This window comes from Balaenoptera borealis (assembly GCF_965194805.1).
Source record: "Balaenoptera borealis genome assembly, chromosome: 17".
NCBI classification, from domain to species: Eukaryota; Metazoa; Chordata; class Mammalia; order Artiodactyla; family Balaenopteridae; genus Balaenoptera; species Balaenoptera borealis.
Window position 1 is genome coordinate 67,485,957 of NC_138876.1, and position 27,461 is coordinate 67,513,417.

The following is a 27,461-nucleotide window of genomic DNA, read 5'->3' on the forward strand; positions in this document are numbered from 1 at the left end:
TATCTTCTAGTATTGGTGTTTTGTCAAAAAGTTAAAGGGACCTCTTAGATCCAAGATACCATCCCTTTTAATTGGTGGGAATAGTTTGTTTTAAACACATACTAATGCAGTCCCCCTGGACTTGCAGATAAGGTGTTTCTACTAAGCAAAAAGTAGGTAGCTTGGAACATTAACAGTTGAAAGATAGTATTTAGCATGTATATAATAAGAACATGTAGAGGTGTGGCGAAATTATATTTTCTCTTTTCAAAGTAGTAATTATAACCTTTACTTTCTTTAAAATATAAGGAAAATTACTTGAATTCAAAATGACAAAAACGAATAATTCACTCTACTTTCAGTAACATACCTATTCAAATGGTCATAAGCAGAAGTCATACCCCATAATTGGCCAAGGCCTTAAGGAAATTGACAAGGGCTTTTCCAAGATCCAAGAGAAAAATTTTAAACTTTATATTTGAGTTAAGAAACAAATGAATTTTGTAAAACTTTTTAGGGATGATAGTAAACAAGATGAAAGTGATGTTCTCAAGGTGCTTAAAGTCACATAAGCTCAGAGTAAGGAGTACTCAGAAAGATGAGGGTGACATTGAAACTGTCACAAAGGATTAACAGGAATAAACAGCCGTGTGAGGTGGGCTTTAGAGAAGAATGTTCTAAGCAGAAGGTATATAGTGAACAAGGCTCAGAGATTTGAGTGATTAAAACTATCACGTAAGGAAAAGTCTAATGTAGCCTAAAGAGATAAATGAATGTCATGAATCTGTCTAAGCTTGTTCATCAGCCTGGTCATTCACTTAAACATTTATCAAGTGATGACTGTCCTATGCACAAAAATGCTTAAATATTAATTATTAATAAATTAATTTAATTAATAATTAAATATTATTTTAGGTGCTTAAAATGGAATTGTAAGGAGGATTGACAGTTGTTGCCCTACTCAAATATTAGGGAATTAAGAAAATATTAGAAACTATCAGCCATTGCTTGGTTAAAAGAAATATGAGACATGCATAATGTGGAATAGTATACAGCAATTTAAAAAGATAATACAGATGATTAATTGATATTAAAAGATGTTTATTCCATATTGTTGAGTGGAGGGGAAAGTAGCTATAAAACGTGTATCTGGCTCTACTGGCTTTTTTGGTGTGTATCCCGTGCCAAAATTTAAGCTCTACGAAAAACATGAAGAACGTTGGATAATTGACTGAATAGGACCAGGAAGAATGATGGAAGAATTTTTTTTTAACACTGGCTCCTTCTGAGGGATGGAATTGATGTTTATTTGTTTTATATATTTTTGTGTTTTGCATGTGTTCTCTACATGAATATGTATCATTTATAATCAGATAAAATAATACATTTATTTTCATAAAACTACTAACTTTTTAACACTGCAATGACAAAATGCAGTAATGTTAGCAATTACTTTCTGGTTGGGTCACCCCATTTTTTCATATTAAATTCTGTCAGCCAGATGATCTGGAAGGTTTCCTTCAGTATCGTCCATGTGCTTGGTCCACACAGAAAAGGAATAGGCAGGAGTAAGGTTCTACTTAGAATATAAATAGGGAGAAAAAGACCCATAAAAAGTTCTCTCTTCCTTCAAAGCATTTATTACCTGGTGGGATACACAGATCTGTGTAAGCCTTCATTTCCTTATCCATCAAATATAGAGTTTAAGGGAGGATTGGAAATAGCGTGCAATATACGTGCCTGACACATAGTGGCTCTTAATGACTGTTGCTTCTGTTATTCAGACAGTGAGCTCCAGAGCATACGTCAGGGTTGAGAAAGAAAAGAACCCATTAATTTTATTGGTCAAATGAAAAAAAAAAAAAAAAGCTTGACAGAGGAATCTTGCCTTGACAGGAGAGAAAGGAGAGAGAAGGCATTCCAGCAAGCAATAGACACAACCGTTATCTGGTGAAAGAGGGAGGTGGGGGCCAGGCTGATTGAGGCTGGCCTGCAAGGAGAATGTAGCTCCTCCAGATGGGCTATGAAGGAGAGACAGACAGCACTGGATAGGCAAGGTCAAGTCTCATTATTGAAGCCCTTGAATGCCCATTTGCGTTGGAATATATAACGTATTTCTAATTTAATTTTTCCAAAGCATCTATTGATCACCTTCTGGTTAAAAGGCAGAGACAGACAGAAACAGAAATGAAATGTATTACCTGCCCCCAAGAAGCTAATCCTCCATAGTGGCTTAACTGGAGGATTTCCACCAGCTCTCCCATCGTATTTCCTGGGAGAGCAAAACCTTCTTTGAGAAAACTATATCTGAAGGTGATTAATGCACAGGCTGGGTTAAAAGGAGAAGGGCGAGAAGCATGATGAATCCCATGTTCCGTTCTTGTAGCTTTGTGAGAATTCTAGTTCCTTCTCTGAGGGAAAAATCATAGTGACACTCACTTATACCCTCTCTCTCCAGCCCCTCCCCATGTTTATGAAGGCTTACTGGCATTATCTGCATCTCGTTTATTTTCGTGTGCTTGGTGCCTGGTATATTATTAGTTGAATACATGACAAAATGAATGAAAGAATACAGAATGCGTGTCCTATATATTTTCTAAAGATATTTCCAGAGGTAACATAGATCATATTACTGCTATGTTAATGGTATATAATATACTGTTTTCCTAAATAATATATAAACAACCAAAACATAGTCTTTGTGGCTTGAAATATATAATTCATGGGAAAAGGGGTGGTTTTGTAGGGAGTGAGATTATGAGTATGAACAAGATTTTTCCTTAGTTTTCAGGCACTTGCCTCTCCCCCCCTCCCCTATTGACACCCATTGGTTTGGGGCACACCAGAGCCCCCATGCTGCAGGAAATTTACCAGATAGGAAAGTTCACCCAGAGTAATGGAGCTTAAGTCATTTACCCTTACCAGAAGTCTTTGTCCTGTAAAAGAAGATTGAAAAGGAACGATTTCCACGGGTGGAATTTCAGACCCACTGATACTTGGAAGAGAAGAGAGAACTTTTTGCGTAAGAAAGTGGCCTCCTCTGAGGTCCTCACTCCCCCCATGAGGGGCTGACAGTGAGGGAAGGTGATGATGGAACCTTCCTGAAGCTCATGGGGAACCTATTTTTTTTTAAGTGCCTATGTCCGTTTCTGCCTACTTTTCTCTCTGGAGTCAGCAATAATTATACGGCAGAGGAAATCAGCCTGGAGAATTTGTATTCACTTATGAACTAAGGATGTTATTCCGAGCTACACATTCTTTTACACAAAACTGATTCTTTTTTACCATTATAAAGTCATCTGGCTATATGATGAAAGTTAACTAAAATTAATAAATTGGTCTCTTTTAAACTTTCAAATCTTACTCCTCACCCCTGCAAAAAAGAGTCACTTAAAAAATCAATTACATTGAAATATGTCCTTAAAAATTGTCCTGACATATGGTTTGCAGTTCAATAAAGAGGAACCGATAGACATGAATGGTAATAAACTGGAACTTCTGTTTGTCGCAAATATTGAATTTTAGAGTGAAAAATTATTTCAGAAAAAAAGAGCTCTCTTATAATATGACCTGTTTAATTATTACAGCTTTAGTTCATTGGTTTATGTGTGATCAAAACAGAAATATTCCATGTAAATGAAAACTTCTAGTTAAATGCTTTGTGAATATATTAGTGTGTGATTAATTTTCTTCAAATGGCAGTGAAGGTTAAAATAAAGTGATTGCAGAAAAGGATAAAAGGTTTCCTGGTTTGGGTATGTTTCCATGCTTATAGCAGCAAGTTTGCAATAAAAAGAATGATTTTTATGAGAATATGGTTATTCACAGCAAGACTAGAGTTGGTGTCACTGTGAAAAATTCTTCTTTGGTAGATACTCTCAGCAGGAATAATAGATCTAAAAGAAAGGCAACAGGGATTACAAAGAACACTGTGGCCAATGACAAATTATGTTTGCAAAATGATGGGCAAACCCACTGAAAACTGAGAAATCAGTTCAGCAGTAAATCAAAGGCTTATTCTTAAGAGTAGTCCTGACATTCCAAAGAATGACATTTATATTAGGTATGTGCTGAGTTGTCCTTTTTTTAAGACTCTGAATTATTTTTTTGTACCTTGTCAGCCTGTAGTCTTTTATCTTACTACTTGATTTTAAGTTACATGATATAATTAAAAATATGTGTGATCTTTTAATGAAAAGCTGTATAATACAGTTTGACATATCAAACACTGATGCACTGCCCTATTTTTGTATTTGAAGGTATAAAACATTTTCACTGATTTCTCTGCAAATTTGTAAAATGCCATATCTTCTTACATTAGCCGAACGATAAATGAAGCTGTATATTTGGGCCAAAGCTTTTTATGTATAGTATCATGTGGTAGGGGTATAGAATGCACTGAAATATAGTTTGTGCTATTGCACAAAACATAACTTAAACAAAAAAAGATGGATCTTGTAGCATTAGATATTAGGCATTCACTGTATACCTTTTCATTCACTCTGTGCTTTTTATTCACTTTATTTTTTTATTCACTATATTTTTTAAAAAGTAAAGAAAGTTATGTGTTGATATCATTTGATCAAATGTAATAATATGCCATAATTATCAATTAAATGAATCCATTCCTTTTAGAGATACAGTGTTGAACAATTTTAAATAAGCCCATTTTATTTTAAAAGCTCATCTTCAATTCTTTCTGGCTTTCATTAGTAAGCCTTCCTTTTCCTCACCCTAAGGTGGAGGGTGTAAATAAAGACAAATATATTTAATATAACCATGTGGTAAAGAAGGTATTCATGGTTAGAAAGAAGGAACTCCAAGCAGAGTGAAACTGACATATTTATTAACACTGTACCACTCTCTAAGAAGGAACCAGCTTCATGTAATTCCTTTGGGATTCTTTGAGCGGCTTGCTGCAGTGGTATTATCATAACATCTTACTTTTAATGAGCACATTTTTAAAGGAATTAATATTATAAGAAAATATTACAAATTTAAAAACATGTTCTCATCTTTTCTTTAATTATTGTTAATAAGAAGCTTGAGAGTCCTGTAATTTTTATTTAGTGATCTTAAATATTTAGTATAACTTCGTACATATACGAAAACGTAGCTTAAGCACTTTATCTTTTGCCTTAATATGCCATCTCCAGGTACTTTCAGTAAAGATTTTATTCTCTAAATGTTTTATGACTATTCATCTAAACAGAATGAGATTGAAATAGTTAATATCTTGCCTTTGTTGAAACTGCTGTAATTCAAATCTTGGGTTTTGAATACAGGTACCTAGGTCTCCTAGCTAAAGTAAACATGATTCTAGTAAAATATCTCTCTCGTTTAGATAATCCCTACAGGATATGGCAACATTAAATATATTAAAATACTGTTTTTCTAAGTAAGAAACAATAATTTAAAACAGCACGTGTCTCCACAAGTTGCATCTTACTACCAAATCTTAAAAATAGATGTTAAAATTCCTCTTATCGGTTTCTGAGATTCAAAATTCTGTTTTTATTTATTTTTTTCCTACTGGCTTCTATAGTTGTGTCATCCTGTTCCTATCAAAACAGATGGGGATATTTAAACACTGACTTAAAATACGCGTTGGCACTGATGCTGTGCTGAGTAGATAGTTTAAAGTGGGAATGTGAAGATAAATTTGTCCAGCTATATTTTAATTCCTTAACTTGGTGTTTCGCAAACTGTCAAACAGAATGATTTCAAAAACTCCCTTTGTTCTTCACCTCCTGTGCCTTAGCCCTGGGTAATCTGCACCCTTTTCTTTTGCAAGGAAGCACTGTAGTGGGAAAGCACAGGCAATCGGCAGGTCACAAGGTGCACCCCAGACAGGCATGACAGGTCCTGCCGCTGAGCGCCAGTCACCGGGCTGCAACCCGGATACCCTTCTTTCCAGGTGGCCCGCGCTGCAGGCTTGCCGCCTGTCCTTGGTGAGGGGCACAGGGACGCAGCAGTTCTATGGCTTTTCATTGCATCCATTTGAAAGTGCAGTGAGGGTTTGGACACACCTTTAGAAAGCACACTACAAGCATATTACTCCCCATCAGTAAGTCTGAATACACAGCACGTTGATCGGACAGCCTCCTTTATAAAGCAAAAGAGCGAAATATGCAAGTAAAACCCTGGTTTCTGCAAATTTCCCAACTCTCAGACAGAATTTCTTTCTTTTTTTAATTGAAGTATATAATTGATATACAATGTTGCGTTAGTTTCAGGTGTGTAGCAAAGTGACTCAGTTATACATATATATATATTTTTCAGATTCTTTTCCATTATAGGTTATTACAAGATATTGAATATAGTTCCCTGTGCTGTACAGTACAGACAGAATTTCTTAACCACCGAGCTCGAGGCGCTAACTCTAATTGTCAGTGAATTAGAAGCAGGATTCTTCACATCTTTGTCATTAATTAACTTGTTTGTTGACCACTCCTTCCCCCTACATAGAACTTCTGAATAACAGAAAATCTCTAGGGATGACCCATTTCACCTTATTTTTCCAACAAAGCTATGCAAATATCTAGGCAGTCGGGAGTTATTTCCAAAAGCCGCCATGGAAATCACTCCCTTAAAACCTCTGTCACTCAAATACTGGTCACCCCGTAATGCCATCAGTACAATTTAGATTTTCTATGAGAAAGAAGATAGTGTGGGCACATCCACAGGTGGGGGGGGGGGTGTCTTTTTTTTTTTTTTTTAAACATTTTCAAGCACTGCTGATCACTTGTTAAAATAAAGCTTTCAGACGATTTGTTTGAGTTGTCTCTAAAGTACTAGAAATACTCCTGTACTCTGTATAATTAAACATTTTCATGTTTAGGAATAAAAGGAAAACTTTCTAGTAACTTGTAGATGTCTAAGGTATCAAGCAAGTATCTGTATTGTTGGAGGGGGGGAGGTCAGAGCAGTGGATGTAACTGCTTGATGACAGACAGGAGGGGAGAGAGAACCCAGGCGTGGTTTCCTTGGCCTTCACCAACTCCAGGGGGTCTCAGTAGGCTCGCTGATGTAGACAATGAAAATAGCTCTTTCTCCGGTGACTCTTTCTTCCTTCCTTCTTTACTTTGTAAAGAAAGTTATTGATACAATTAGTCAGCAGTACGGTGTTCGTTTTCTCATGGTAAATTTGGGAAATGGAGCAAATATCGCTTCAGTCAGCAGAATCGGGGCTTCTGTAACTCAACTTCTCCAAAGACGTGTTTGTAAGAATTTTATATTGTTCCCTTTCATAACATGCAGGACTGCCTCAAAGTCTTCTAAGTGTCTCTGTTTATTCAAAGCCTGCAGGTTTATTTGGAGTTTATGTTTCTAGTGTCGGATTCAGGGGTATAAACGCCTCAACATCCTGGCAATGACGTCACTGTGCTTGGCACAGATAATAAGACCCATTGTAACTGTCTTAATTCTTTTTATTAATTTTCCTAAATGAATGTGAATGGTATGGTGTATTTTTACATAATTGTGGCACAAGTGAAAGGCTTGGGGGGGGAAGTCCAACCACTACGGTATCAAAGCAGAATAAATATTTGCAGAAAAATTCTGCCATAACTTAATATTTTGCATATGAGCCCCTGTACAAAATCGGAGTTATTCCCGGGGCTTGGTCCAAAAGAACATGTCTGTGGCCCGGCCCTGGAAGGCCAGAGATGATGATGGATCAGAAAAAGGTCAGCTTGAGCTGCAGTGCCAAAAATAATGACAGAAGGGACCAAAAAAGGCAGAATAACAGTGCAACCAGAGTTCTGAGAGAGACTGTGCCTTTGCCGCCTGGCTGTGAGCTGGTACCCCATGTGGCTTTCTTCCTGCTCCCAGCCTTCCCTCTCATCTCTGGGACCTGCTCACTAACTGCACAGAGTCCCTGCGCATCTCTAAGTCTAGACCTGGTATTCAGTTCTGCTGCATGTGTTGGCAGTTTTCCCCAGCCACGCATGTGAGCATTTTATAATCCAGCCCCACGAGGGCTGAGATGGCTGCGAGCTGAGGGCCGGGAGTAACTGAAGCTTGCTAATTTTATTTATTTTACTGCTCTGTGAGGCACAGGCCATGGAACATAAAGGGAAGCCAGGCGAGGGTAAACTTTGGTCATTTGGTTTGTGGTGTTTATCCAAAGGATGCTCCTAGGAGGCTTTCAGGTAGGACAGAGCCTGTAGGCCAGCACCTGTAGGCTCAATCTCACGCCTCCCTGATCGTTGCCAACTGCCCTCATTCAACTCTACCGTGACTGTGGCCAAAATCCTTGTTCCTGGCTTCAAGGCTCCTATTAGGACATGTGTCCAAGTCACACACCTACGCTCTCACTGCCTACCATTATGCTCTGTCCCCTCCACCCCAGTTCCCACGATGGCTCTCCTTCCGGAACCGTTTCCCTCTGGAGTGCCAATCATTTGGAGACATGGTGGAGAGATGAAGGGGCGGGGCTTGGAGAATGGAGGACTCACATCCGAGCTCCAGGCTGGGAGAGGGGCTGTGGTGACAAACTCTGGACCCAGGTGGGTGTGGGGCAGACGAAGGAGAGGATGTGTCCCGGAGCAGGAGTCCCCTAAACGTGAAACAACGGACGAGGCACCGGGGACCTAGGTCGTGGCCACCACATAGAGTGGGCAGTTGTCTACACTGTGTGAAATCCAGGGATCCCGGGAAGAAACAGTGAATGGGGGTCAAAGACCTGTATAGTGTCTCAGCACTTAGGTTATTTAACTCTTCTGAGTCTTCATTTATTTGCATCTGTAAAATGGGTTATAACATGAAATACTATTTTGTGTTCTACACAAATAACAGTAATTCAACTCAACAAGAAATAGGAGTCTGTGTAAGAGAAAGCGTGGGCCTGCCTCTGCAGGAACTCCACAGAAGTATAAGAAACGACTCAGAGTCGTTCGCCATCACTTTGAGGGAAGGAGGAACACGCTCTCTGTGGGACACGAAGTGTCAACACGGGACACTTTGGTAACCGAATGTCAACGGATGGTGCATCCCTGGTGCTCTAGGACTTCCGAAAAGGGAGAGACTGAGCTCAGGATGGCAACAGTGGGCCAGATGCGTTAGCAATATCTAATTCGGTATTGTGACATTTTCCTAGTGAAGGCTAATCACAACTGTGCCCAGCACTGGCCTGACTCTTCCTTAGAATCTCTTTGTGAGCTGTGGGTATATGTGAAAACTGGTTAACTAAAAATGTTAATTATATATTCCTTTAGGATTGACCTGACACAGAGCCTTTATGCAAAAATATTGATTTTGCCATCCCTTTGGAAAGCTATGAACAACAAATAACTCTTTGCCCACCTCTTGATCCCTTTCCAGTCCCACATTAATTCTCACATCTATAATTTGGGGGGTAAAAGAAACTATGTTCAAGAGCCTTCCCTCTCACCTCTGGGACCTGCTCACTAACTGTACAGAGTCCCTTTGCATCTCTAAGTCTAAGGTACTTCCTAGAGAGAAGGATGGCTTGCCCCAAAAGTGCCACCTTCCCCTACTCCACCGCACAGCCATGCAAAAGTAGAGGACCGGCATTGACAGTCTGGGATCGAAAAGCTGTGTTTTGTTTCTGTTACCGCAGCTTCAGCGATTGTGAACCACCTCTAGCTGTCCGCCATGTATCTCTGTATTTGATTACTTTAATCACAAAAGCAACCAGAATAAACAGTGGGCCAGGCTGTCCCTCTCTGATCTGGCAAACTATAATTTCAGTTTTTCAGAGCTCTGCAACCCTCTTGGACTAAACAGAATTCCACCATTCAGCAAGAGGATAGTCCTTTGTTTTTATTTATTTATTTTTTTTTTTGGAAATGTGTACATCTGTACATTCTTTTTTTATACTCTTTTCCATTATGTTTTATCACAGGATATTCAATATAGTTCCCTGTGCTATACATTAGGACCTTGTTGTCTATCCATTCCAAATGTAAGTTTGCATCTACCGACCCAAACTCCCATTCCATCCCTCTCCCTCCCCCCCACCCAACCCCGGGCAACCACAAGTCTGTTCTCCATGTCTATGAGTCTGCCTCTGTTCATTTGTAAATAGGTTCATTTGTGCCGTATTTTAGGTTCCACATATGAGTGATATCCTATATTTGTCCTTCTCTTTCTGACTTCATTTAGTATGATAATCTCTGGTTGCATTCATGTTGCTGCAAATGGCATTATTTCATTCCTTTTTATGGCTGAGTAGTATTCCATCGTATATATGTACCACATCTTCCTTTTCCATTAATCTGTCGATGGACATTTAGGTTGTTTCCGTGTTTTGGCTATTGTGAATAGTGCTGCTATGAACATAGGGGTGCATGTATCTTTTGAATTATAGTATCGTCCAGGTATATTCCCAGGAATGGGACTGCTGGATCATATGGTAATTCTATTTTTAGTTTTCTGAGGAACCTCCATACTGTTCTCCATAGTGGCTGTACCAGCTTACATTCCCACCAACAGTGCAGGAGGGTTCCCTTTTCTCCAAGAGGATAGTCCTTTGGATTCCAGGGAGGTTCTGCAGCATTTACCACAAGTGTAATTAACTTAGCACACGTGTAGCTAGTTAAATTAACTTCTGGCCCTCCTGCTAAACTAGGTGCCTTGAGGGCAGGGACTGATAACTTGATGCTACTTCCAAGGCAGAGCCAGCTCCCGCTGTCACCTGCTGGCCCATGTAACTCTTCCCCTCCTGCCTCAGGGCCTTTGAACTTGCTCTTTCCTTGGCCTGCAAAGCTCTTTCCGCAGATACCACCACAGCCTTGCATATTCCCCTCGCCTGCTGTATTTTTTCTCCTTAGCACTTATTACTGTCTGGTTGTACATTTTGCATTTTTTCTTGTTTGGGTGTCTCTCCCAACTAGAATGTTAGTTCCAAGATGGTAAGGATTTTTGTGTTAAGTGGTGTATCCTTAGCATCTAGAACAATACCCAGAACAGTCACCCCTTAATAAATAATCAGACACATGAATAAATAAATGATCACCTTTTTAATCCAAGGCACCCATTAGCCTGCTTGGATGGGTATTGAGTGCAAAGTCTGCCAGGAGTCCAGGAAATCACTACTCTGTGTCCCCAAGTGAGACCCCAAGCCTGACACCCATATATGCTAGGGGTCCCTTAGGCATCTCAAGTCTCAGTAGGACTGATTAATGCATGAAATATGCTCAGTTGGCTGAGCTGGCAGTGGGAGCCCCCTATGTGGATGTCACCCCAAGACTTGGATTCGGTAAGGACATACTCCTTAAAATCCTATCACATACTTTTTGGAAGTTTATTTCAAGAGTACATTTTCAGCACATTCAGTCTTTTGGGAATAAAAACGTATTTTCTCGTGGAATTCTATATATCTGCACTCTGTGTATTAAGCATTAAATTAGGGTTTGTAGGGATATATTTTGGCACGTGAAAATACAGAACGCTTCCATTATTGTCTTCTGTGTCTACCGGTGGGCGATTTAAACTCTGTTGCTGTTGTTGTTTCAGTGGGTGCAGAGCCCCCTCTGCTCCCCTCCCTCAGTTACCTAATTGTCTCAGTTTATGACGAATTTGGAAACTCAAAGCAACCAAATTCGGAAAGCAAAAATGGAAACCTCCAATTAGGCTCTTAGGAAGACAAACAAAAAGCTAGATGGCTTCTGAAAAGTGGGAGAAGGGGAGCCTCGTCCCCACAGAGGAGACAACTGCACGATATCAGAATGCAGGGAACTGCAGTTTCTAATTTGGGAGTGAAGACACTTAGCACAAGTTCACACGTAACAGGGCTCTGCTGGGAAATGAAATGATCTTTCAGTATCTTAATAGTCTCCATTCTTTAAGGAATTAAAGTTTTTCATAGGTAAGCATCAAAAGTAATATTATAGTTTCTCATTAATTTTTTTTAAAATACACAGCTTATTTCCCAAGACATTTATACCCTTATTTGTAAACTCATACAGAGACTCAGCGGTGATGCATCTTTAATATGTATCTTATCAATGCCAAGTTTGTGCAACATAGTACTTGTCTATTGTTAAGTAAAATGAGCACCCATTCCAAAAACACATTTTACATAGACATTTTAATGATGTTTTCATTCCTAAAAGCGCTACCGAGGCTCTTTTGAAAAATGCGCTTGATTTTTTTAATCTATTTTGATTAAAATTGTTCTACAAAAATTCTCCAGCTGAAGAGCAGGATTTCCTTGTTGCCACCACACCACACTTTGCTTTAATCAAATCACTGTGAAGTGAGTTTGGTTATCTGCAGGTAAAAAAGCTGGAAGCTGTTGACACTTAGCGCGAACCAAGATATTGAACAATACTTCAAATGAGGGCCTCAGCCTGGGAACAAAAAGTCTTAAGGAAAGCTGGCAGGAGAAAACAAATACAGGATGTGGATGGACAATAGCCACGGTAGAGTCATCAACAGTCATTAGAAGATAACGGCTGCTCTGTTAGTAATGGAGATTTTCAAGAGCATTAGCTTAAGAAAAGCCTCTTAACACCCTGTTTTTGCAAAGAATTCTTCCCACCCCTAGAGTTAACCTAGTAACTTTAGGTCACCGCTGATTCCTTGAATTAAATTCTTTTTAACATATCTTTTCCTCTTCTAATTTCTCAACTTCCTCCTCCTCTCCGTTCTCTCTCCCAAGAGAGAAAAATCCTCCGTTGCGGCGCTAAGTAAGGCTTTAGGGGTTTTTGTTTGTCTGCGGGGAGTACGCTTTTCTGCATTTGTTTGTGTTGTAACTGACCATGCACCCGAAAAGAGTAGTTTACCAACAACATAATTTTTGTATTTCTGGCTAGATAAATGGCTAGATAGCAGAAGGTCATGATTTAGTAATTCTTTAGACCCAGAATAAGTACGTTGTTGAAAAAACACAACTATCATTCATCTTTCATCCTCCGAATTATGTATAATTAATAACTCTGAGAAGTTTCCAAACATGTTTTGCAGGAATGACCTGTTTTTTTTAAATGTTAAATTCACAGTCCTGCCTGTGAGGCCTCCTAGACTTTTATTCCTTTTTTTCTTATCTGGGGTTACGGACCTCGGGAGAGCAGGGGAGGGTTACAAGGTCAAAGTCCTTTCCTCCTTGGAACTTGCTGCTTGCTGGGAGAGGATTGCCTGGAAAATAGATGCTTTAGAAAGAAGAGGTTGGGGGGTCAGGATTTTAATTCTGTTAAGCAACAGCTGGTTTGAGTTTCTTTCCACTTCTATCTCCTGCTCCTTTCCTCACAAATCCATGGAGAGAAAGGAATTTGTTCAGAAGGAACCAGCAACATAAAAATACACCTTCTGTTCCTGTGGTGCTTACCTGTGGTATCTTGTTATACATTGGATGTGAAGCACGAGAGGGACAGATAGGCTAGATTCTATACAATTAACTCTATAGGAAAGATAACCAGAGCTTTAGTCTGAAGAACATTTTAAAATACAGGATGCACGCCTGCAAATTTCTTTAAAAATTTTTTTAACTAAAACTTTTAATGGAAATAAGTGTCAGAACGGCCTCTGGGGTACTTGGAGGCTGACTGCGAAGAGGAGAATCATAACTGAAAACATTAAAGCATGCCAAGTGTGTGTTACTTGTTTCTGGACTAGGGACCGCGTCTGTCTCCAAATTAGTTTGCCTTCGTTTGTTCAACAAATGTTGACTGAGTGTCTGCTCTTCCCACAATGATGCTGGGGTCTGGGGACACAGCAGTAAGATGTGGGCGTGCTTATATGTGAGCAGGTGTATCAACGTGAACTCGTCCAACTGAGCTTTAACCCACAGTTACACCTCCTATTCTAAACACTTTACACGTGGATTGGGATTTTAAAATCAGGTCTGTTCAAATCATATTATTCTATAATCAACTCATCAATCCGATATTTAAAATGAATATGTAACAATAGTGAAACAGTAAAAAAAAAAAAAGTTAAAAAGTAAAAAAAAACATCTCGTGGTTTGATTATTTTTATTTAGGTTGTGAAGTCTCCCATGCTTTTTTCCTACACACACACACACACACACACACACACACAGAGAGAGAGAGAGAGAGAGAGAGAGAGAGAGAGAGAGAGAAAGAATAAAACTTGCATCTCTCAAATCAATGACAAACCAGTAACAGATTTTCTCGTCTGGGCTCCTCCACACGCTCGCCTCAGGCTGTGTTGGTGTGTGGCTCGACAGCAATCAGAGGGCATAATTTCATTGGCAGTTAGCATCAGGTTTAATTTTTCTAGCATGTTAGATTTACCGAAATGTCTGGTTTCAGTTACGCTTCGGCATTGACTGAATCAGCTCCGAGCAGCACGATGTCTTCAGGTACCTGAGGTTTATGGAACACATATGCTAATTGTTTTCAATCACTTTCCTTTCTAAACACAAAAATGTGTTTTCTGAACCTGAATAACAGTAGTCCTTAATGACACTGCTCGTTTCTTATATTGTAAAAGGACCCGAAGTAGGTAAAAATGTCAATTTAACTAGACTGCCACCTACTGATTGCCGTGGTTGGAAAACACTCCAATTAGAGTGTTTGGGCTTTTTTTTTTTTTTTAAACAGGCTTGTGTGGATTTTCCCCCCTCCAAAAAATGTAGATAAATGTAGATGCTTTTTGAAAATTAACATGTATCATTTTAATTGCATTTTAGGAATGTGACCAAGTTCATATAGATGATGTCTCTTCAGATGACAATGGACAAGACCTAAGGTGAGCCCATGAATGGGAAGTGATGGGCTCCATGTTATAGCTTAATTGCTCAGCTTATTAAGATGAACTTTCTGTTTGGTTAACTTTGGGCTTTTCTTGCATCTAAATAGCACATATAACTTTGGAACAGATGGCTTTCCTGCTGCGGCAACCAGCGCTAATTTATGCTTGGCAACCGGCGTGCGGGGCGGTGTAGACTGGATGAGAAAGTTGGCCTTCCGTTACAGACGAGTAAAAGAGATCTACAATACCTACAAAAATAATGTCGGAGGCAAGTGACTCTCACCAGTAGGTTACTGGGTTAGTTAAGATAGTCTTGATAAGATGCTCAAAGTACCACACACTTTTACATCACACATTTTTTGGATAGAATAGCTTTTTTTGAGAGCCGTTTCATCTAACCAGTGATTATTCTGCTGTGACTGAGTGCCAGAAGTAACAGACTAGAGCCAGCTGCCCTGGCCAGGCTAGTCTAGTCCTCGCTCCATTGCTTAGTAGTAGTGTGACCTGGAGTAAGTTTCATGACCTCCTGCCTAAAGGACTTAAGACGAATCATAAAGCTCCTTCTACCGGGTAGATGTTTGCATTAGTTTGGATCTTTTGATTGTGGTTCAAAATGGCTTTGGTATGAAAAGGAACATATCGACCTAATGAAAAGTTTAGGTGGTGTTGGTTTCTGGCATGGCTAAATCCAGATGCTCAGATGATGCAGTCAGTAATCTTTGGCCTGTAATTTCCTTTGGAAAATTACCACCTCCCAAAAGGTGGCAAATGTGCCCACCAGTAGAGCCAGCTTATATGTTACCAGTTCAGCACCTCCGTGGGGTGGAAAGTGTCTTTCCCAATAGATTGAGCAAAAGTTCCAAAACAGCCTTTCACTGGCCAAGCTGAGGACATATGGCTATTCTGGGAGCCAGAGGGTAGGGTCTGCTCTGCTCAAACTTCATGGTTGGAGAAATGGGGGAGAGTAGGCTCCCCAAAAAAGAAGAGATGACGTCTATAGCCAGAAGAAGGGTGCTAGGAATGCAAAACCAGTAGATGTTCCCTGCGGTGCTAAATAGTTGTCAAATGAATGATGACGTGAAAAATTGCTTAGTATATTATAAAGCTTGAGGGTAGTATTCGAGTAGTTTCAAATGTTTACTGTTTATAAAGTTGGCGAGACACATTAGTGAGGAAGTAGTTCGTGTGCTTTTAAATCCACAGGTCTGCTTGGTCCAGCTAAGAGGGAAGCCTGGTTGCAGCTGAGGGCCGAGATTGAAGCCCTGACAGACTCCTGGTTGACACTGGCCCTGAAAGCTCTCACACTCATTCACTCCCGGTAAGTTCTCCCCAGGTCACTTCATACAAAGTGCCTTTGCCTGAGAACGAGCTGTGCTTGTTCATTTTGGAGATTTATTTTTCAACTGTCTTTTTTTTTTCTTCTTCTTCTTTGTATTCTCACAGGACGAACTGTGTTAATATTTTAGTAACAACTACTCAGCTTATCCCAGCATTGGCGAAAGTCCTGCTGTATGGATTAGGAATTGTATTTCCAATAGAAAATATTTACAGTGCAACTAAAATTGGTAAGCTGCTTTTTAATTAATTAATTAATTTAACAGTCAACCCTTTGCTTTCAGGCTAGTAAAAATGAAAGGCAATAAATAGGACTACTTTTTTCAGAATGCTAAATGTCAGAAAACTAGAAGAATGATTTAACCAATTTTATTGTCAAAATTGGCTTTAGATAACAAGAGAAATATAAAGCACAATCCACGTAGTTGAACTCAGAAAATTTTACTTTACTGGCTAACATTAAAACCTACGTGTTTTAGCTATAGTCAACTTAGCATCACTTCTAGATTATTATTTTTATTCTCTTAGGCAACATCAATGAAAATATTTTATAAGCTAAAACAAGTAGTTGTATAGAAATATACAAAGTAGAAATGAAGTAACTAATGGCAGCTTTAATTAGCTCTAATAATTATTATTACTGGAACTATTTTTTTCACCTTATTTTACAACATGTATAAATGATTGAGTTCCCATTTTTGTTATGGGGATCAAAAAAATTAAATTCTTGCAAGAAGGAAATGTAGTTGGGAAAAAAGATTAATGGGAAGTTTAGTTAAGATATAAACCAAGACAAAACAAAAGTCAGGATAAAAAGAAGACATGGCTCTTTCCTTAGGGAATTCACTAGCTCTAGCAGGGGAAGCAGACATCAATATAACTATAATATGACAAAGTAGTATGTAAATAAGCATTTATCAAGTATCTACTAGATGCTCAGAACTGTACTAAACATTTTACATACTAAAGTCAGTCTTTGCAGCCTTTCCACTTTTCAGCTGAGAAAACTAAAGCTCAGAGACTTAAATTGTTCAAGTTAACAGCTAGTAAAGTTAAGGGTCAAAGTAGATCTCTCTGATTCCAAGGTCCAGCAGACTCCGTTCCACATCCTAAGGGGTCCTACCACTAAGTGCCCAAATGTGCACTTCAATGGGAGAGCATTCACTCCCACCCAGGAGGAAGCAGAGGGCACGTGTCAGTGAAGACTAAAGGGAAGATATGACATTTGAGCTGGGTAGAAAAGGGTAAATAAGAGTTTACTAGGCAGATGGCTAGTGAGAACAAAGTGACAGAGGAATTAAAATGTGTTCCCTGCTGAGGGACTTGTGAGTCGTCCTGGGTGACTAATATGCAATGCCCATGGGGAGCTGATGCTGGAAAGGTAGACCTGGGTCTTATCATAAGTGGCCTCGTAGGTTGCCCTAATGAGATGAATGTTATGTGAGTGAGTCCTAGGCAAGGAGGCTGAGTATCCTGGTAGGTGGAAAGAAGGTTGTTTCTGGCTAAAGAAAAAGGTGCAAAACAGAGCCCCTATCTATTTGGCTTGTACTTCTCCTTCAAAGAACTTACCAAGTTATCACTAAAAAATTGCTTGTTCAGTTATTTGTTCATAGTCTCCTTGATAACTGAGTCTGTCAGTCTCACTCATCATGGTGGCTACAGGGCCCAGCACATGGTAGGTACTCAATCAGTGTTGAATGAAATGGGTGAATAAATGGTTGTTTATTCAGAAGAAGGCTGACACAGAGGTTTCTTTTAGGCAACTGGGTCAGCAGTGACACTGTTAGCTGATGGGGAAATCAGGTTTGATGGCAAAGATGATAAGGGTTTGATCTTACCAATGTGAGTTTGAAAAACCTATGGGATATTCAGATAGCCCTGTCAAGTTGGAAATAGTTGGGAGTTTGAGAATGACTGATGCCTCCTGAGAAGGGCCAAGGAGAGAATACTGGAAAATACTTATAAAACGAAAGGAGTATACCAAATCGAATTCCTAGTAGCCCAGTAGAACTTGAATTTTTATATGTTGTCATATAAAATAGCAATCAGTTTCCACGAACTCAGGTCTTTATTCTATCTGTATCAATAAAGAGGAATCATTGTGTTTTGTAAACAAGGATCCAAGGGAAAGGTTTATCAGCTCATGAAAGAAAGAACATATTCCAAATGAGCATATAATACAGAAGGGATAGCACTTAACTTCCCAGAAGAAAAGAACAATGAGCGTATTACACGTCATGCACATTGAACTTTAATCCCAAATAATTTGAAAATGCGAGGATAATAGGAAATTACAATAACAATCAAGAAAGTATTTTTTTAATGGGCATTTTGTTTGCCATATTGGACTTAACTTTGTTTTCAGTATAGAATAAAAATTCGATTTAAAAACTGTACGGTGGTAGAAATGATCTCAAAACCATCGGTAGAATCACTTTTCCATGATATTTTTAATAAGAACAGTAGGGATTGAAACTCCTGTAAGTTGCTGCTAGTTTTGCCATCAAACGAGATCTAATTTGGGGATCAATGCAGAAAACCACCCAGGAATTTTCCTTGTAGGCCAGGGTTCCCTGCCCCCCACACACAGCAGGAGGTGAGCGGTGAAGGGGGAGCAAAGCATTGCTGGGGTTGCCGCCTGAACCATCCCCATCTCCCCCGGCCCCGACCCCCACCCCCACCCCCGCCGGTCCATGGAAAAATTGTCTTCCACAAAACCGGTCCCTAGTGCCAAAAAGGTTGGGGACTTATTTTTAAATAACACTGAGCTTACCTTCCTTTTTTCCATGAAAAGGAAACTTTACAAAACCACATAAACATTTCCCTCTAAGCGGGGAAAGAAAGTTTCATGACATCTGACTGTTTGGTTACATATTTTTTGCAGTGAAAACCATCCTTTGTATTTGTTTCTCAAGGTGATTTAATATTTCACAGGTTAGTGGGCAACTGAAGAAGCATTGAAATGACATCCTTTGAATAAGGCTGGCCTTATTTCGTTCTGTCAGATGCAAACTAGAGATTTTAGTGCAAAATACAAATATAAAGCAGACATTTGTTTAAGCAAACAAGCAATTTGTTCGTGTGTATATCTGATCCTTATTTGAAAGAGGTACAGGCCCCCGTTCAGCCATTCACATTTGAAAACTATAAACTGTCCCATTGTCCATTAAAATGACCTTATTGGCAGCCCACGACTTGGAACCCCAGTTCCTGCTCCAAGAAGCAACAATGGCCGCATTAACTACAGGGACATGCTGACAGTGTAGCTGCCACGGGAGCCTAAACTAAGTCTTGACATGGGAAAGATAATAGATAGGTACAGGTATCCTGTTACCTTTATCCCACTTTTCCTCTAGGAAAGCGCTTTACTGAACATTAGATGCCTGGGCCAGGCAAGCACGCTCTCTCTTGTAGGTCGCCAAATTACCTGACATTCATTTCAGAAACAGTTTTCCAAGAATATTTCAGGTCAGTGCATTAGGCCTGGGTGGGGGGGAGGGTGTCTTTCATTCAAAGAGCATCCCAACCTGAAAATGAAGGGATAGACCAAGTCCAGTGTTGGATTTCTCTTGCCGTAACAAAACCAGTCCTTCGGTTTTGTTCATCCTTGTCAACAGTCTTTCGATCAGATACTGTATTCAGAGTTTGCTAGATCATGAAACATTTTTTAAGTCAAGTTAAAATATATTGCCAGAATGGCATGCTTTCATTTAGTCTCAGCTTGTAGGGGGGGAAAAGTACTATTTCCAAACAAAACTTTTTCCACCAAATGCTCTAGATCTAGATTCTACTTTTTAATAAATGAGTCTTGGGGGGAAAAGTACTAAAATTGTCCATTCCCAAGGGACAGAACACCACATGGGTCGTTCATTTACAGTTTTTGCTGTATTGTGCTGTTCTGCGTACTCCCCAAATGGCATATAAAAGCACTCTTTTCCTAGTTCGCACAAGTACGATAGAGTTGGATCAGAAGCATGGAAAAAGCATTTTATATAAAAAGTTTAAGCCCTAGAGTGCTGACTTACTCAAACTTCACATTTTTTTACAATTTACTTTTGTTCATTAGGAAAGGAAAGCTGTTTTGAGAGGATAATTCAGAGGTTTGGAAGAAAAGTGGTGTATGTTGTCATAGGAGACGGTGTGGAAGAGGAACAAGGGGCAAAAAAGGTGAGTGTTCCTCCTTGGTCCCTCTTGTGCCCTTTAATTTTTCTTAGTCCTCAAAATCGTCAGAACTGGATCATTTAAACACATGCCATTTCTCTGAAACAGATTATGAATGTGTTCTGAACCATAAGCGCTGACCAAGGGCAGAGTAGAATTAAGTCATTATTGAAGCGATCTTTTTGAAGAGTGGTATTCACAAGCTCGGGGGTCATGGATGGTTGGTCTTCACAGAATGTAGACTTGGGGAACAGAAAAGGAGGCTTAGTTCTGCAGCCATCATCCGGAACAGAGACAGCACACACGCATGCTCATGCGTCTTTCTGCACCCATGGCAGACATCGCCAGGTGATCAGACGTCCGTTACCTGAGCCTGGATGCAGCCTAAGAACCTTCCAAACATCAGTTCAGAAAGATTCTAGGAGCTAATCAGAGCCGGCTTGCAAAACTATTTTCTGCCCTAGAGTACGGTGCCTTCTTTTGATCACGAGGTCAATGCTTTGCCTCTTTTGGGATGCTCAGAAAGGAGGAAAGGAGCAGGTCCCTTGACTCCCCATTTGCCCATGAGATTTCTTTTTATTCTTCTGCATCCCTGCAAGTGTGATTCTGTCATTTCCCATAGCAAAAGCTTTCTCATGAATGTCCTTCATTGTATTTTTAAAAGGGGGAAGGAGGAAGGAACCACATTCCTTAGCCTGGCACTCAGGGTCTTCACAATCTAGTAACAACGTAGGCACATTGGTCTGCTTACGCTCCTTTGGCCACGCCCAGCACCCCCTTCCTGCTGTTGCTGTGCTTGGGATGCTCCTCTTCCCAGTGCCCTACTGTCATCGTCTTACTCATTTTTCAAAATCCAGTTTACATACCACCTTTTCTATTTCCCTAGTTTATAAGAACTCAGTTATAATAGCACCACTTATACTTTCATTGGAGAAGCTCTGGTAAATAACTTGCATTCTTGAGCCAGATACCCTGGGTTTGAATGACAGCTCTACCATTTACCAGTCTCCTGTGACTTCAAAAAAGTTACTTTACCCTTCTCTTTCCGTATCTATACATGGAGGTTATAGCAGCACCTAGCTCATTGGCTATTTTAAGGATTAGATTTAGTTCAGATATAAAACAGAGCCTGATACATATGAAATATGCAACAAATGGCAGCTATTATTATTAATTATTTGCACACGTGCCTGTTTCAGCAGTAAAGTGTGAGCTCCTGAGATGTAGGGATCTTATTTTGCTTGATTGCTGTTTGAGACTCTGTCTTCATTTTTTTTTTTTTTTTTTCTTTTTACAGTTCCCTAAATCTTGGCACAGTCATGCACTAATATTTCTTAAATTGAAGAGCATTAACTGAGATTAACCAATAGGATAATTTTTTCCTTCTCTTCCCCATACACTCACTCATAGAAGTCACTTTTCCATAAAGGAGGCAAGCTCTTCTGGAATATTCCAGTGTACTCCAGAAATGGCACCAGCCCATAGATGCAGAATTAAGCATGGCACGTGGCCAGCCTCCTTATAGAGTCCAAGAATACTTAATTCACCTTCAGTGCCTCTGAATTCCAGTAAAAGCATAGAAGCTGACCCTAATTCTGTAAATAATAGATTTCACTTACACCCATAGATACACAATGTGCCCATGATTACAGTCTCCCCACGTGTGATCAGTGCTGGTAGAAACCCACACACACTTTTTTAAAGCTTGATTCTAAGCAGTATCTGCCATCTAAGCACTAATTCTGCATTCCAGCTTCACCAGTGGCCAACCACCATTGTCATTAGGTACATCTGTTAGCCCTTTGGGCTGTCTCCATAAAAAGAAATCTTTCCCAGACTAAATAGAGTACCCAAAGCTCAACCCTGGAGAGTTAAAGAGAATATTTGGTGCGAATCCAGGCTCAAATCTTTTTCCTGAGGAAGCCTCTGGAATCCCCTGCCATTTCCAGACAGGACCTCCTAGTGGCTATGGGAACATGGAATAGATTTGCACCTCTGAGCATCACAGAATTGAAGAGCAGCATTTCATGCCAGGATGGCCCAGGGCCAAGGTGTGAATCTGCCCTCCAAGCTGGTCCTTCTCCACCTAGTACTCACCAAAAAATTTTAATTTCAAGAGAAGGTTGCCAAAATGTGGCTTTCTAGCTTGTGGTAGACAGAAGAATGTTTCTGAAAGTGATGACCTAAAATTCAAAGAACACAAGAAGTATGTTTCTTAGATATTTGTGTGGTGAACACAAGATGGGAAAAGTAAAGGAATTCGTGATTTGATGTTAGAATTGAAAGTAGTAACAGTACTAAGAGTATTTGCTCTCTTTGAAGAACAGTTAAAATTGTTTCCACTGTTTATCTTTGGACATGTTATTCTTTCTATTCAGGGCAAACACACACACCTATACCGAAAAGAATTAGGCAGCTGCCCATGACGACCATCCTCTTTAAATTTTTTTGACTGCAAATGAATACTTGTAGCTTCAACTTTCTGTTCTGATTTCATGGGATAAGTGTATGTAATCAGTCCAGTACTCTCTGTTACAAAGGAACTCTTTGCACCTTGAGAGCTACCAGCATGGGAACTCTAATGAAACTGTAACCAGGAGTTGTAAGAACTTTAATGTGTGTTTGTAAAGTGTACAGATTTTTTCAGAAATAGTCAGATTCCTAATAATTGTGCATATGATTCAGATGTCATAAATCTATCATCCTGAGTGACAAATTGACCATTCCTTTCTTACAGTCTGTCTAGCCTTTCTAGGTTAACTAGTATTTAAACAGCAGTACTTAGTGCATGAGTTAAGAGACAAGGATCTAATAGTTCACAGTAAATAATGAGTATATTTAATGTGTGGGGTTCTACATAGAAATAGAGAATATTTAATATTTAACTTAAGGGAAATATTTAATTTAGGGGAAGACTATAATTTAGCAATATCTCATTTTAAAAACTCTGAAAATTCAAGCTAAAGAAATAAAGAGATGGTTATCCTTACTATCAGTTATAAAGCCCTTATTATGTCCCAGAACCTCTTTCAGGCACTTCCTATCCATTATCTCATTAAATCCTCACAACAATTCTATGAGGCAGGAGCCCTTAGACCTCTTTTATAGATGACGAAACTGCGGCACAGGCAGGTGAATACTTTGGCCAAGCTCACACAGCTAGAAAGTCACCAAACTAGGATTTGAAGCCAATTATATCTGTGAGATTCAGTACAAAGTTCCTTCAAATTACAGACTTTACTTACATATCTTAAATATGATTTGATTTACAACAAAAGAATTTTAATGCTTTTTTTTAATTGTTAGAATATAGTGTGCAATGTTTGTTTCTTTCCTTTTGGGAGGTAGATAGAACTATGTGAAGTGTTCTCTTTCTCCCATTTTGAAACTCATGATCAAAATTTTAAAAATAAATCGTTAATTCTAGTGTATAATTTGGTTCACAAGCATTACAGATTACTAAATAAAACTAACAGTGAACCAGTGAAGTTCTGCAAGTTTGGGCACTAAAATGTTTTGCAAAATCAAAACATTTTGCATTTCTTCTAAATCAATTTTAACCATTTAGCTACCTCTCTTCATTTCCTGTGTCCTTTTAAAAATCTAGTACAACACCCTCCTCTCTTCCCTGTAGAGATAGATGTCTTTCATCTCCCTAAATACTGTTCTTTTGCTAGAGGAAGTTATTTTTTTAAGCCCAGAAATGAAAACTAGTAAGTATTCTGCCAGTTACCTGTTTTGTTATGGTCAATTGAAGTCTGCTCTGTCACCTTTGTTCTCTTTACCAATACAGTCCCAGGAGTTTCATCAGTAATTTTATCTAATTCGATAATCCATATCATTAAAAAAAAAAAAAAAACCCTTCAAAGAGAAAAGGTTAGAAATACCTTTGTTTTTTAAAAAATGACGTTATTCTAAAAAGATCTCTTTTTTCAAAATTTTTATGGGAGTATAGTTGATTTACAATGTTGTGTTAGTTTCAGGTGTACAGAAAGTGAATCTGTTATATACATATATCCACTCTTTTTTACATTCTTTTCCCATATAGGCCATTACATAATATCGAGTGAAGTTCCCTGTGCTATACAGTAGGTCCTTACTTAGTTATTATCTATCTTATATATAGTAGTGTGTTTATGTCAATCCCAATCTTCCAATTTATCCCTCCCCCCCACTTACCCCCTGATAACCATAAGTTTGTTTTCTATATCTGTAACTCTATTTGTTTTGTAGATAAGTTCATTTGTACCCTTTTTCTAGAATCAACATATAAGCGATATATGATACTTGTCTTTCTCTGTCTGACTTAACTTCACTCAGTGTGACAATCTCTAGGTCCATCCATTGTTGCTGCAAATGGCATTATTTTGTTCTTTTTTATGGCTAATATTCCATTGTATATATGTACCACATCTTTTTCTGTTCCTCCATGAATGGACATTTAGGTTGCTTCCATATCCTGGCTATTGTAAATAGTGCTGCTGTGAACGTTGGGGTGCATGTATGTTTTCAAATTACAGTTTTCTCTGTATATATTCCCAGAAGTGGGATTGCTGGATCATATGGTAGTTCTATTTTTAGTTTAAGGAACCTCCATATTGTTCTCCATAGTGTCTGCACCAGTATACATTCCCACCAACAGTGCAAGAGGGTTCCCTTTTGTCCACACCCTCTCCAGCATTTATTATTTATAGATTTTTTTGATGGTGGCCATTCCCACAGGTGTGAGGTGATACCTCATTGTAGTTTTGATTTGCATTTCTCTAATAATTAGTGATGTTGAGCATCTTCTCATGTTTGTTGGCCATTTGTATGTCATCTTTGGAGAAATGTCTATTTAGGTCTTCCACCCATTTTTTCATTGGGTTGTTTGTTTTTTGGATATTGAGCTGCATGAGCTATTTGTATATTTTGGAGATTAATGCCCTGTCAGTTGCTTTGTTTGCAAATATTTGCTCCCATTCTGAGGGTTGTGTTTTCGTCTTGTTTATGGTTTCTTTTGCTGTGCAAAAGCTTCTAAGTTTAATTAGGTCCCATTTGTTTATTTTTGTTTTTATTTCTATTTCTCTAGGAGGTGGGTCGGAAAAGATCTTGCTGCGATTTATGTCCAGGAGTGTTCTGCCTATGTTCTCCTCTAAGAGTTTTATAGTGTCCAGTCTTCCATTTAGGTCTTTAATCCATTCTGAGTTATTTTTTTGTGTGGTGTTAGGGAGTGTTCTAACTTCATTCTTTTACATGTAGCTGTCCAGTTTTCCCAGCACCCCTTATTGAAGAGACTGTCTGCTCCATTGTATATTCTTGCCTCCTTTGTCACAGATTAGGGGACCATAGGTGTGTGGGTTTATCTCTGGGCTTTCTATCTTGTTCCATTGATCTATGTTTCTCTTTTTGTGCCAGTACCATACTGTCTTGATTATAATAGCTTTGTAGTATAGTCTGAAGTCAGGGAGCCTGATTCCTGCAGCTCCGTTTTTCTTTCTAAAGATTGCTTTGGCTATTCGGGGTCTTCTGTGTTTCCATACAAATTGTAAAAATTGTTGTTCTAATTCTGTGAAAAATACCATTGGTAATTTGATAGGGATTGCATTGAATCTGTAGATTGCTTTGGGCAGTAGAGTCATTTTCACAATGTTGATTTTTCCAATCCAAGAACATGGTATATCTCTCCATCTGTTTGTGTCATCTTTGATTGCTTTCATCAGTATCTTACAGTTTTCTGAGTACAGGTCTTTTGCCTCCTTATGTAGGTTTATTCCTATGTATTTTATTCTTTTTGATGTAATGGTAAATGGGATTGTTGCCTTGATTTCTCTTTCTGACCTTTCATTGTTAGAGTATAGGAATGCAAGAGATTTCTGTGTATTAATTTTGTATCCTGCAACTTTACCAAATTCATCGATGAGCTCTAGTAGTTTTCTGGTAGCATCTTTAGGGTTTTCTATATATAGTATCACGTCATCTGCAAACAGTGACAGTTTTACTTTTTCTTTTCCAATTTGGATTCCTTTTATTTCTTTTTCTTCTGTGATTGCTGTGGCTAGGACTTCCAAGACTGTGTTGAATAATAGTGGTGAGACTAGACATCCTTGTCTTGTTCCTGATCTTAGAGGAAATGCTTTCCCTTTTTCACCCTAGAAGAAATGGACAAATTCTAAAAAGATCTCTTGTAAGAGTTTTCTCTGAGCACCTCTTTGTTCCTAGAAAGACCATTCAGAGAAGCCATCTCACTACTGGTGGATATCTTTCTTTGATGTATGTCTTTGTTGTCAAAATCTGCCATGCTTATTTATTTTTTTTTACCATAAAATTTTTTGTTTCCCTAATACAACATTCCTCAAGTGAAAATAATTAGGCCTATGTATGATTTAAAACAAAATCAAAATGTAAATAATAGTCTTCTGCACACTGACAGCAGTTTTGGTTTCTAGAGTAAAAACAGCCTCGTTTTATAATTCTGACTTTATTTACTTTTCAGAGAACTACTTAAAATGAATCTCTTGTGAATAACGTGGAGGGAATGGGGGATGGCAAGCACCATTATTCCGCATAATGACAAATGCTTCATCAAAAAATGTCCATTTTTCAATGTGCATTCCAAAACTTGCTGAAAACCAAGATGAAGCTGAGAATCTGCTTAATAATGCTTGATTGTGAGTTTATTTAGGAGAAAAATAAGGGCTTCTTTTGTTAAAAAAAAAGACATTTTTAATGCAAGTTTTTGCTTTTAGTTTTCTTTAAGTGAGACATAGGGATTACTGAGTACAGAATTTTATTATTCTAAAGCCATTACATTCGTTTAACTTAATGAGCACATACTGTATGCCAGGTCTTAAACTGGATTTCATCTTTATTCTTTAAGAGCTCACTCCTGTCCAGAGGGGACGCAGATATACAAATAGTCAAAGAGCAAAGCTGTGCAGTAAGCTTCATGAGTTCTCAGAGTATCTCTTTATTTACAATTTGAGAAGTATTTGTACCTCCATATGCAAATTTTCTAGAGATAATATATGCATAGGAAAGCACAGATCTGTTCTTTATTTTTTATACAAATGGTAACTATACACTTTTTTTTCCGTACCTGCTTTTTTCACTTAATATATATCCTGGTAGTTATTCCATATCAGTATATGGAGCTCTGCATCTCTAATTCTTATAAACGGCCGCATCACAATTCCATTACCTTGATATGTTGTAATTTAACGAGTCCCCTGGGGCTTAACATTTCAGTGGTTTCCAGTGTTTATTATTACAAACAGTTCTGCAGTGAGTGGTCTTTACATGGTTCATGCGTGGGCAAGTATATC

General features: G+C 38.8%; 1 protein-coding gene and 1 long non-coding RNA gene across 16 annotated transcripts in view; one reads left to right on the forward strand and one right to left on the reverse strand.

The window, feature by feature from the left end:
• EYA1 (EYA transcriptional coactivator and phosphatase 1) overlaps positions 1-27,461 on the forward strand; it is a 324,909-nt gene that overhangs the window by 290,164 nt on the left and 7,284 nt on the right. For 10 of the 15 annotated variants that reach the window (XM_082363451.1, XM_082363452.1, XM_082363442.1 and 7 more), the window contains 5 exons: positions 14,600-14,658; positions 14,769-14,929; positions 15,865-15,979; positions 16,105-16,226; positions 20,063-20,162. In XM_082363451.1, the coding sequence (XP_082219577.1) occupies positions 14,600-14,658; positions 14,769-14,929; positions 15,865-15,979; positions 16,105-16,226; positions 20,063-20,162 (557 nt within the window). Of the gene's footprint in view, positions 1-14,599; positions 14,659-14,768; positions 14,930-15,864; positions 15,980-16,104; positions 16,227-20,062; positions 20,164-27,461 lie in introns of all 15 variants that reach the window. The other 5 variants (XM_082363446.1, XM_082363448.1, XM_082363449.1 and 2 more) reach the window with 1 other exon arrangement.
• Positions 1-27,461, reverse strand: part of LOC309614839 — a 154,526-nt gene that overhangs the window by 35,117 nt on the left and 91,948 nt on the right. The gene's annotated exons all lie outside the window — the stretch shown is intronic.